This window comes from Rissa tridactyla, chromosome 1 (genome assembly GCF_028500815.1).
Source record: "Rissa tridactyla isolate bRisTri1 chromosome 1, bRisTri1.patW.cur.20221130, whole genome shotgun sequence".
NCBI lineage: Eukaryota > Metazoa > Chordata > Aves > Charadriiformes > Laridae > Rissa > Rissa tridactyla.
In genome coordinates, this window is record NC_071466.1 from 81,716,230 (window position 1) to 81,729,398 (window position 13,169).

The 13,169-nt window shown below is 38.6% G+C and overlaps 1 protein-coding gene across 1 annotated transcript in view; it reads right to left on the reverse strand.

The window, feature by feature from the left end:
• Window positions 1–13,169, reverse strand: part of ANOS1 (anosmin 1) — a 149,990-nt gene that overhangs the window by 7,463 nt on the left and 129,358 nt on the right. Inside the window, exons 10-12 of the mRNA XM_054188862.1 lie at window positions 5,172–5,266; window positions 2,783–2,954; window positions 1,312–1,532 (exon numbers count right to left, since the gene is read on the reverse strand). Coding sequence (XP_054044837.1) covers window positions 1,312–1,532; window positions 2,783–2,954; window positions 5,172–5,266 — 488 coding nt within the window. The remainder of the gene's footprint in view (window positions 1–1,311; window positions 1,533–2,782; window positions 2,955–5,171; window positions 5,267–13,169) is intronic.

A 13,169-nucleotide genomic window follows, 5' to 3' on the forward strand; every position in this document is an offset into this window, starting at 1 on the left:
ACCTAACTGGACCAAAAGCTTAAAAAAGGAATAAGAAATTCTGAATAAAATATACACCTGCTCCTAAAAATCAAGATGAAAAGTGAAGTGAAAAGTAACATCTCATGGTCCGTAACTTTGCTTATCATTGTGCTAAAGTGGCTGTTTGAAGCCGAAGGTCTGTGACTGAGTAACCGCTTCAGGCAATCTTGCAACATGGCTGGCTGAAGAGACCAAGGCTGTATCTGCACTGTGCTTCCACGCTGGACTGTGGGTCGAGCTTTGAGGGAATTGGTGCAGATCACACCGAGTCTGTACTAAGCCGTAACAAAACAGCTCTGCACGCCGCGTGGTAGCTTGCCCCATGCTTGTAGAGCATCCGCGGTCAACTTTGTTGCTCTCACCCAGAACAACAGGCTTTGAAACGCGGGTGCCCTAGCCTTAAGGCAGTCTGCTAGGAACTAAGACAGAATGGTGAGAACCTTGCTTTGGATTTGTGGAAAACGCGTTGAATGTAAGATGTGTCCAAAAAAACATTTTACGCATTCTTTAATGAAACAAATGTTGTGAAAAGACTTTCAGCCAGCTCTGCTCTAGACAGAACCGCCTTGATCCACTTCCCTGAAGTGAATGAAAAGACTCCCAATGTTGTTAGCTGACTTTGGATCAAGGCCAGCTGCTTAAGCCTTTTGTTGACTTTGGTGGGTCTGGCAACAGAGTCGGAATGAAGTGCTCTTCACCTGCCTCTGTCAGAGGAGGAACTGAAATAGCAAAGGCCATCTTAAAGCAAATAGGGGGAAGAATTCCAATTGTTAATTCTCACGCTTTCAATAAACAGTGAAATCTACTTCTCCTTTAAATTATTTGTCTGTCAGACAATGGTGCATATTGGCAGAGGGGGAAGTGATTTTTATTTTTCTTAGAGCAATGACTGACTCAAAGGAAGAGAAAATTCTCTTAAATCCGTCAACTTGGATACCAAATAATTAGTAAAAATATAGTAATGACCAAGTTGAACAGCCTGATCATCAAAAGAAAATAAAAACTATTTATTGCCACACAGATGATCTTTTCCTCCCCTCAGGCATTTCTCAGACAACGGTTGCTAATTTGACAATTGTGAACATTAAAATGTTTGATGTGTCATCAAGAAGAGTAGCTGTGCTTTGTTTCTCCAGCAAGGAGGAAAAATTAAGCACTTCCTGCTCCAACTTGCCTGCAGAGCCAGAGAACGCTACGTGTGACATCTGCATTACCACTAAACATTAAAAATAGGCCACATACGCACACGCTTATGAAGCCGCTAGCAAAAGAAAGTAACAAACAACTTACTGCTGGCAGTATCTGCGACTGCGAAATGATGCTGTTGGGTAAGCTGTTCTGCCGGCTTTCTGTGGTTACTTCTGCCCAAGTGACTTGAAAGCCAGTCATGGGCTGGCGAAGGTCTGCCTTAGATATCTTCCAGGAAAAATGCCCAGTGATGTTACCTTCCTGGACAATGAAAGACGCAGATAGGTTCTCGGGTTTGGCCAACACTTTGGGTAGAACTGGCACTATAAATTTGGAAAGCAAAAAGAGAAGCTAAACTTTGAGAGATAATGTTCATTTAGTTCCACAAATCAAGGTCAGACAGAGCGCGCTTTCTGGTGTTACCCAGGATCCTGCCAGCTTTCTGCCATCGTATTTTCAGTGTTAACCAAAGCCCGTCTTTGATATATTCTGTTGGCATTTTGTGCCAAATTTAAACGCCGAATCAAATCCTGTCTGCTGCAGGTGACAGAAAGGAAAGCCTGTGGCATGTAAAGGCATACGCGCCTCATTCACAGGCAACCATCCTGCCGCTCCTCTGTATTTCAGAATACCTGAGCTCTGCTTTTCAATTTTGGGATCACAAAGAAAACCCACAGGACCGCACAGAACTCCATGAGGCAGGAAAAAAGTGAGATTCATGCTCTAAAACTGTAGTACAATTTAATAGGGGCACTCTGATTAGGGGAAACATATGCCTGAGTTGCAGTTGCCCAGGAATAAGGTTGTAATGCTGCAAACTGTCCAGAGGGGCGGTGAGGAAATGGCAATGGTGGCCAGCAGGGCTCTGAGGCGACCCACGAAGCACGGGAGTACCCTTGGGGACAGTAAGGACTCAAAATGAGAGGTCCACCCTCTAGCTGAAGAGAGAGGTTTCCAGACGTGGCTGTCCAAAGCCATGGCTGACCTGACCTAGCGCTGACAGCAACCCTGCTTCAAGCAAGCGGCCGGACTGGCTGAGCCCAGAGCTCCTTACCAACCAGCATCTCCATGATTCTGCAATTTTCCATAACCCTCTGGCTACACCTACCATTGTGAGAACACTGTGAAAGATATGAGTGCCTTTATTTTTTTATTTGAGAGCAGAATTAACCTAAACAAAATCGAACTGAAAAAGCAGCTTGCATCAGTAGCAAAACATTTAAAAGATGGGTTATGCCAGCATGATTATGTTTACAGTTATCATCTGTCACTATAATGAATATAACTGGGAAACAGTTCCTCCTTATAAAAATAAAAACTGTATAATAACAAATGTCATCATACGTTTATAAACAGTCCACTAAAATTATCACCTAATTGACAAAACGGTAATGTGGCAGCCAAAATCTATACTGCTCTGTATTTTAGTTGATTTTTCATATAAGCATTAGTCATATTTTTATTTGTTCTGAATCTTTCATTTCCCATTTTAGAATTGATTTTAAGGACTTTTTTGTTGGTGATTATAAATGCATTTGAAACTATTTAGCTACTTTCCCAGATCATGCCTTACCTCCTTCAGCAGGACAATTAATGTGCTTGTGGTTTTTTTCTTTAAATGCAGAGCAAGGTGGGGTAACAAAGAAAATGCTCTCAGCCTTAAAACGACCTTTAGATTTTGCAGGCAAAACAGTTACTTTATATTTGCATGAAAATGACAGGTCCTTCAGAATCATGTAGTTTTCCTAGAAGAAAAAACAAAGAGATCACATGCTGCAAATAGAAAAAAATAATTGAAAAAAAACTGCTCTAGAAAAAAAATAAATTGAAAAATAAGGTTGGCAGAAGATGAAAAGTTTTCTCCAATAAAATATTTTCATGATATGCTTAACACATGCCAACATGGCTTTTAGTCAGAGAACAAAGCAAACGCTGCCTATGTTATGATTATTTTTAGTAGCAAAACATTATTTGCATGGTATTTGGATACGTCCTTCAATTCTACAAGAGTTCCTTTGCCACCCTGCATCAAAGCAACTGGCTTCCAGCATTTAGAACAGTCTCTCTGACATGATGGCAAGGGGGGTTGCAATGTGAGGATGTAAATGCTAATCGAATTAAATAAATGTAAGAAAGCTGAGTTAAGCTGCTGTAAATGACAGGCTTCCTCTACATTTAACTTTTTTCAAGTGCATTCAAAGTCCAGCATGGCATTATGGATCCATTTTTTCCCACTTTAGTACATTAACTACTTCTAACTTCTTATCAGGAAGAAAAGCTCTACAGCTGAACTACAAAGCACAATTCTCTGTTTAAAGACAATGTCTGGAGAAGAAAACTTTACACAAAACTTAAGTATCCTGCTAAATTCCTACATTGTCTAAAGCACTTTTGAAAATCACATCCTGAAAGCTTTAGCACAAATCATATATGAGAAAAAAACGTTTGGTTTTTTTTTTTCTTTTCCTGGGAAGATGTCCAATAATACCTTACTGGATAAGGTCAGCAGTCTTTCACTGTCTGTTAGATATTTACTTCCCTTCAGAATCACTACTTTCCAGCATTTTTCTGCATAACTCACTCTTTTTTCTAATCCCAAACTGGATTAGTCTAACCTTCACTTGGAAGGCCATTTCCAATGGAACACAGAGATTGGGCTGGGACTTGACTCCTCACCTTCCACCTGCCAAGAGAGTGCTCTAATAGGCTTGACTCCTGCTTAAAATTGTGACAGGACTATTTTTATTTATTGTGACAGGGCCTAAATGCTCAACACTGGAAACATAAGGTCTTTATCCACCTTGACCTATCACACCCAGTACCAAACTTTTTGTAGCATCAAGTTTCTTTTGCTTCCTTGCAATTATTTTCTTCCTCAAGAGAAACCCAGAGTTTCCCAAAGTAGATTGGACCAATTACAGTAAGATGATTTAGACAAAATAAATGAACTAATCCCACAATGCATTTGGGCAGATGTACAAAGAGTCTTTCCTGACCTCTAGTGGAAATAAACTTCTTAAATGTTAACTTTCTATCTTCAATGTGCATAACCTGAAATATTGGGACCAATCATAACATTATGTCACAATCATTTTTTAAATCCACCTCTAATATTTGCTTTGCTGACCCCATGAAACAGTAAATCTTACAAGCTAACAGCCTTCTGTTTGAGAAATTATGTCTTTTGATTTACTCTACTTTTACATGCCATTAACTCCACTGAATTGATCCAGTAGTATAGGTCAGGGGAAGAAGGAAAGGTGAACTGTGATTTCTTCCATTCTTCATAACCCACTAAATCAATTGTGATGCACCAATCACATTACTGTATTGTTCAAATAATGTGTTACAGAGATGGATGACACTAGATTGCAAACAAATTGAGTACGAAGAACTGCCACTGCAATATATATTTGGGCTGACATCCACTTACGTAGAGCTTCTCTCCTAATCTGATATCTGTCTGACTTCCAGATTTAATGTCTAGTATTTTTCACCTATCGTCCTTTTTTCTTATTCCATTATTCTCCTCAGGGTTATGAAACCCACCTGCATGTCTAAAAGAAAACCTAGTTTATTAATTAGTATTATTATTACTGTTCAGTATTTGCACTGTACTAGAGTCCTACAGTACCAGTTATAGATAAAGCTCCATGTTCTATATGCTGTAGAAATATGTAAGTACTTAGCTAAGAAGTTTGTTTGCCTGCTCTTGTTTTCTGAATAACACCGACAACAAAAAATACTATTTCAGCCAAGCGTGGATTTAAAAAAAACCAAACAAACAACAAACCCCCAAACAGTCCAGATTTTATCTTTTGCCAAAGAGGAAAACATAAAAAAGAAACATTCTTATCTGTGAAGCACGGTATAAAGGATACCGTGTTATGTTAAAGAACCATCCTTTCTCTTGCTGCTTAGAAGCTGCTCAGAGTCAGGCAGAAGGCTGAACGGAGACTTACGTAAGTCAGCTCAGTTACTTTCCCAAGTCCTTTGGTGTCATTGTGTGCACAGGACTCCAGTAACCAGTGGACTTGGAATTGATTCATGCTGATATCTAAGTGATATAAAAAGAGAGGAAAAGACATATATTATAATTATGCTTTCACCATTGCAACTTTTCTGGCTTCTCTGGATAAAAATAGAAGGAGTTTTAAGTATCGTAGAGCTGGTAGTTTCTCACTTGTTCCTAAGCATCCTTCAACAGAGTGGAGACAATATTAAACACTTACGTAATTTAAACCTTATATCAGCTAATGGAGATAACTTTAAAAATAGTGAACTGGCTTTTTCACATATGTAAGCATATACCGCCTACATTCTTTTAAAAATCCAGCATTTAAAATGAGCATTTAAAAAAATCTCAATGCTGCTAGTCCTAAACATCCTGCAATGATAGGAATTATTTTGTCAACTGCCTGTGACTGTTTATATTGTCAGAGCATTGCAATACTGCTGCCTGGCACTGCTTGAGAAATCTGTGTCTGCAGACATGTGAAAATGGCTGTAAATCGCGGAGCTTTCTCCTTTCAGAATGTAGCATAAGACCTGTTCAGTATCTGTCCAAACAAAATTCTAGTCTTGACTTTTAGGAGTAATACCAAAGGCTTCAGTTTGCTCCTATTTAAATGAATGACAAAACTTGCTGCAGTATCAATAGTACAAGATTTGAATCAATTTCCAGGTCTTCCAGCTCCCTGTCTAATACTGATTGCATAAGGAAGAAAAACAAAGGGGAATAAAGATTTAGACAAAAGAAGAACAACTCATCAGGCAGTGCACATACATCCTGTCATTTTCCTGGATTTAGTTCTCCTAACACGGGGGACGCAGAATTATGTCTGTTATTATTAATTAGCTTGGTATGACATAGCCACTAATGCCATGTGCCTGATTGTGGGTTTCAGGACGGAAAACAAATACCTTTGATGCCTTAAGGGCTGATCTGGCATTAGACTGCTATGAGCAATTTGGATGCAGAAGGGGAGGATTGTAAACTAAAGAGAAAATAAGTAGTGTCTGAAACTAGCTCAAATGGTATTCCAGTAAAAAGACTGATTAGAAGCTCCTTGAAATAGATTTTTGCAGCAACTATCTTCATAACAACATGTATGCTAATTATTTGTGTGATTTCTTTGGAAACCCAACTTTTTTTTTTTTTTTTTTTTACAAAAGAAATCTATAAAGTAATAACTTGCTGCTTTGTTGGATGTGCTTTCACTTGCCTCTTAGTTGCTGGGCCTTGCCACTTGATGTGCCTATTGGATGAAGACACAAACTCACAGTCCATTTGTAAGCAGGTTTCATCTGATTTCGTCTGTTCCAGTTCACTCAGTTATTGCCTGTCACCTGCTTGCACCCCTCTCCTGGGGCAAACAAACCAAACACCTAGCTTCTTGGGATCTGAAAACTTTGTGCTATGTTAATCACGATATATTAATGATGTACACTGTGTGCCAATTAACCACAGTGACTCTGTATACTATCTGATAATCACAATTTACTATTTTAAACTATCTGCATGTAAGGTGGACTGTGGACTGCTCTTTGTAAAGCTACAAATTGGCTATTTTCACTTATAATAACTTTCACTTGCAATGCGTAAATAAATCGCTCTCTCTTTGGTAGAGATTATCAAAGCCAATTAAGCCTTGCCATTATCGAGCCACCAAGAACTGGATTAAACACATACCTCGGGAAGGTCACTGAATATCACTACATGGGCAACTGAGGATTTATCTTTCCCATAAAGATAGATAAATCCTAAATATCAAGAGCTCACAACTCAGCAACCACATATAGCAGTGTAGACGTTTACTAAGCCTCCGTTCCGTAATGTAATTAAACAGGTTGTAACCCAAGATATTTGGTATTTCCAGCTCCTGGCACAGTAGAATTCTGTTCATATTTTATTGCAGCTCCACCTCCATTCCTTATGTGAGCTTCTGCTCACAGGCAGTTCTTGTCTTCCTTCCTACTTCTCCTCTCCAGCACCAGCAAACTCTTAGTAACCCATTCACAAAGAGCTGTCTTTTCTGATAACTTCTCTGTTTGAGCTAGAATATCATGAAGAAGTTAAAAAAATTGCTATTTCCCTTCCTATCAATTTGGACTGTAAATGCAGGATGAAGGTTTTTAATAAACATAATTTCATTATTTTCTTAATTAAATAAAATGAATAAATGAATCTTGTATTTGACAGTGCTCAAATCTGGTATTTTGATAATAACCTATATTGAAAAGGTGAGATTTTCTTTCTTTCAGTGAGTATGTAATTAAAGTTATTTCAGCAAGGGTTTTGCACACATATATAAAAGTACATCAACAGCTATAAACTGGAATGCATCAGGACGCACCAGCTAAATTTATCCAAAACTTTTTGGTAGAACAGGCCTTTTTGACTTCCCTGAACTTTTATTTTCAAGAGTAAAACTTCTTCAGTTCTCATCTCCATCTTTGTCGTTGCTGTTATCTAATAGATTTCTTCAGCGGAGAAAGACTTGGGAGTCCTGGTGGACAACAAGTTGACCATGAGGCAGCAATGTGCCCTTGTAGCAAAGAAGGCCAATGGTCTCCTGGGATGCATTAAAAAGAGTGCCGTAGCAGGTCGAAGGAGGTCATCCTCCTCCTCTACTCTGCCCTTGTGAGGCCACATCTGGAGTACTGTGTCCAGTTGTGGGCTCCCTGGTTCAAGAAAGACAAGGAACTACTGGAGAGAGTCCAGCAGAGGACTACGAGCGTGATCAGGGGACTGGGGCACCTCTCTTATGAGGAAAGGCTGAGAGACCTGGATCTGTTTAGCCTGGAGAAGAGAAGACTAAGAGTGGATCTCATCAAGGCTTATAAATGGTGGAGGGGAGAACTTTGTAGAGTGGGGCTGATGGTTGGACTTGATGATCCCAAGGGTCTTTTCCAACCTAAATGATTCTATGATTCTATGAAATATCTAAAGGGCGAGTGTCAAGGGGATGGGGCCAGACTCTTTTCAGTGGTGCCCAGCGACAGGACAAGGGGCAATGGGCACAAACTGGCATACAGGAAATTCCATTTAAACATGAGGAAAACCTTTGAGGGTGGCAGAGCACTGGAACAGGCTGCCCAGAGAGGTGGTGGAGTCTCCGTCACTGGAGACATTCAAAACCTGACTGAACGTGTTCCTGTCCAGCCTGCTCTAGGTGACCCTGCTCTGGCAGGGGGGTTGGACTAGATGATCTCCAGAGGTCCCTTCCAACCCCTACCATTCTGTCATTTAAACATAAACATGTTAATTGCTTTTTGTTAAAAAGAAGAATGTAAAAACAGTTGCTAACAATAAAAACAATTTTCTCCTTTTACAAAATCTATCCTATCAGGGTCTATAGCCTGAGTAATTTGGGTTACAAAACTGAAATATAATAGGGAAGTAGTTCCTACTCGAGACAGAAACTTTTTAAAAAATAGGGAAAGGTGAGACATTTCCTGATTAAATAAAGCTAGAAGCATGAAAAACTCAAAGTGTATGTGCATGCATGAAGTATGCATATTAAATGAAATGACTGATTTAGAAATTATCTTTAAATTTTTTAAAAGCAAAAGGAGACAAGATGTATGGAATGATCTAAAAAGCCACATAAGCGACTTAAAAAAAAAAAAAGATTAAAATATGCATTTGTTTTATAAAATTACTCCAAAAGCTCATCACTCTAGAGTTTTTTTATGCAACATTATACATCTGATTTTGTGTTTACAGCACATGCAAAAGAAAAACTTCTCCCAGCCTTCTCTCCAGCAATATACACTCTTCTAGTGAGATCACTACTATAATTTTATTTAGATTCTTGTTTTCAGCTGTCCATTACAAACTCGGTGGTAGCTACTGGACAAGCGATCCAAGCTGCAGTCTAGCGGAATGTCAGCCACTACCGCCAAAGCTCATAGTTCTGAGTTCAGCGCAGCTGAAGTTAATACATGTAACCCACAGACACATCTTTTTCTGAAAAGTCATTGGAGTAGTTAGTGCTAACAGAATATCCAGTATCTAATGGGAATGATTTTGGCCAGTTCTATTAGAAAGCTCTGCTATCCCTTCTACAATAGGTATGTAATACTGAAAAGAAACTGCCAGACTCCTTCAGTCTGGTTCCCTGATATTTCAGGTATCACATTATAAAGCCTTTTTTTAATATAATCAATCACCTTCTTAATAGTTTGGAGTTTTCTTGATTCTGTACTTCAAATTATAAGTCTTTATGAAGCTTTATAACTTCATTGTTCTCATGGTTAGAAAGTATACCGTTTAACACTAAAAAGACTGATGGTTGCACAAACAGTAAGCATTCATCTTTCCCAGAACTCAAAATATTTGTATAGAAACACTGATTTTGAAGGACATACTAAGTGGTAGCACTCATTCGAGCAGCTCTAAGCTTGTGAAATTAGTCAATATAATAATCATTTAAGTAAGAACTCCTTAAAGGACTGTTAAAGCAGACAGCTTATTCAAACAATTGCTTTTAGTCTCAAGCTTTTTTAGAAAGAAAAAGAAAAAAAAAAAAGCAAAACCAAAAATTACTTTAAAAAACCTGTAAAGTTACTGTCATGGACATGACCTTCATCACCTCAAGCTAAATATTTCGTGATGTTTCACAGAGTTGCACAAAACTAATCCTCCCAAATAAGCTACTAGCTAATGGTAATTATTTTGGCTATGATTTTTGAAGTAATTTTTTCTGAAGTATAAAATGAGTTCCTAGCTTTAAGAAAACATTCCTATACAGACATCACATAAGCGTGTTCTTAAAATTCCACATATGCTTAGCTGTTTTACTCAACAAGGGTATGCAGCCAACTTTGCTGGACAGAAATCTTAAATCTCTAACTAGAAATGTATTGATCAGGGGATGCTCTAAAGCATGTTGAAAAGATGTCTCTTGATTCCCTCCCTCCTGTGTTTCACCCAAAAAAGCCTTTAACTCCACATGAGTATCTCCACAAAGCTATCTCTCTATTGATTGTGTTTATGAAGATGTTCTTCATCAGATTTATCTTCTTTCTCCCCCTCCCCAACCAAAACCCTTTAGTTCCATTTCATTTAAAATAAAAAAACATATTTCAGGGTTTTTTTTGGGGGGAAATGCACATTTATTCTCTAGCTTTAAGCTGTAAAAGCATCTCAAAATCCTATTAATGCCAATGCCAAATATATCTGTTTGCCACTTTGAAAAGTTTGGGTTCGTATGCACAATTTAAGCATCTTAGACTGAAAAGTTTTGCTTAAAGTACTGCAACATACCCTAAGTCATGGCTGCGTGATGATTAGTAGGAATACCCTAGGCCTACGTCCTACGCTTGCTAAATCTCATCATCTTGCCACAGAATTTGAAGCTCGAGACCCATCCAGAAAAACCACCCGATACAATGATGATGATAACGGTCTTTGCGTAAAAGTACTTCATCCTTAGAGTTGTATATTACGGTGTTTGATGGGTGGTTGTTGGATGATCAGTCTTTACAATTTGATATAAAAATGCCAATTAATGCCAGCTGTGACAGCACTATTATGCAGGCAATCAAATTACAATAATTTATTAGAAAGAAAAATCAAATGGGATTTGCTGGAAAACAAGCTTTCAGAGCAGACGTATTCAACAACGGCAGCTCAAATTAAGGTTTAATTACAATAAAAATGTCTGGCATCAATAAACACAGTAACATCAAGCTGATTTCTGTATCATGACAGGATTTGAAGTAATTAACAAGCAGTGTCTGATAGATCTTCCAATTCGAATAAAATATGGTTAAAAAGTAAAGACTCTAAAATAAGATATACTTATATGAAAACCTTTATCCGGCAGCGTAAAAACACTAATTTAAAATAAATAAAAAACATATGTCAAATGAGTATTTCAGTAAAAAAGGAAATGGTGTTCTGTATTTTTTGTCAAGTTACCTCAGCAAACTGACTCCCTCCAAAGTATATACATATAATTAATATGCTAACTGTATGTCAAAATGAGTTGTTATCAAAGTTTGGAAGATAATTAGCCATGTGTAAACCTGCTGTCTTCATTCAAACCTAACCTTTCTTCCAACAGAATGCCATAAGGAGACAGAAATTTCTGTGAAGCTATTCAGTAAGAAAATTAGCAAAGAAATTTGTTCTGCATGTAGCTAAAGCTTTGGATTTATTATATATTGTTAAATCTGATACTTCATACAGCAAAAATTGCAATGATTATTTGCGACTGGCCACATGGTTTTTGTTTTTCTTCTCATACTGGGGGGTTAATCTTACAAGCTTCTGAGCACTCTGGCCCTGATTCAACAAACCACTTAAGCATATGAACAGTCGTGTTGACTTCAATAGTTAAGAGTAGCTAATGGATCAGACCAGAAAGTTTAGTAACCACCAAGATCAAGACACTAATGACCATACAAACTAGAGTTAAAAGGTGGTCTTGAACATGTCTTCGATTGTCTTGGACTTATAGGAAGAAGGGGATATAGCAAAATTAAGTAATTTCCTTTCTGGATCATACGTCTTGCAGCATTACTGCTCTAAAAATAGGCTATAGCAAGGGGTAAAGATTTTGTATTTAATATCCCAGCACAGGGAAGAATCTGCTCAGGGCACATGAAGTGCATGTCTCAGTATCTACAAGCTTGATTAATTGCTTCTACAGCAAAGTTATGTTTACGATTTTGGGGAGCTCTGTATAAATCCTGTATCAAACAACACACCATTCAGGGCAAAAATTACTTATCTCATTGTATTGAACGGTGAAGCTGTGCTATGGTATGTAAGTGTAAATGTACCAATGGTAAATGGTGAAATTTATGATCCCTTGCATAAAGAAGAACATTTTATCATCTCTGCAGTGCCCAAAGATACGTGCAAGTGAAAGGCTTCAACACGGCACTGCTTCCAACCCACCATTCTGGCAGAAGGATGAGCAGCAGTGTTTGCTCTACAGTGTAACCTGCCTGTATTTCCACACCAAGAACTATTATGTAAATAGTTGAGATGACAGAATATAATGAAGTGTCTCCTGCTCTCTCAGGCTTGCGCCCCATCTGTTTATCAGGCCACCATTCCTCTCCAGGTCAACACAGAGTTCTACAACACGCAAGTTTCCATAAACACTTTTTCTGCTAAGACTCGGTTGCTGGAGAGGTCCTGAAAAATATGCAGGGAAGGCTTAAATATGGGCAAAATCCAAGTGAATAAAGGAAGCAGTGTTATTTACTACTAGTTGCTTCAGTTTTGGAGACACGATTAGTATAAAGTAATCCACGTGGTATTTGCTGCATTGCAATAACAGCACGACTGAAGAACAGTTAGAGAAGGAACACTTCACGGAATCACAGAATCATGGAATTTTTCAGAGTCGGAAGGGACCTCTGGAGATCATCTAGTCCAACTCCCCTGCTAAAGCAGGATTGCCTAGAGCACATCACTCAGGACGGCATCCAGGCGGGTCTTGAAAATCTCCAGAGAAGGGGACTCCACAACCTCCCTGGGCAGCCTGGTCCAGTGCTCTGTCACCCTCACCGTAAAGTTTTTTCTCATATTTGATCGGAACTTCCTGTGTTCCAGCTTGTGCACGTTACCCCTCGCCCTGTTACTGGGAACCACTGAAAAGAGTCTGGCTCCATCCTCCTTAGACCCACCCTTTAGATACTTGTAAACATTAATAAGGTCTCCCCTCAGCCTTCTCTTCTCCAGGCTTCTCCAGTACTTCAGCGTACTGCAAAGAAGCAAAACATGATCTCAGTCAGTACTTGACCATAACACCTATTTATTTCTTCACATACTGGTTCACAAGTCATTCTATGCCTCTCTGAATCACAGCGTTTCTTGCCAACATTTGAAATCTGAAGCTAATGATAAGACATGGAACAAAGACAGAATAACAAGTGTCATTTTACTTAGGGTAGTTTAGCAAGTGCAAAGTGAGATGTCAGTCTTAGGATACACAGGT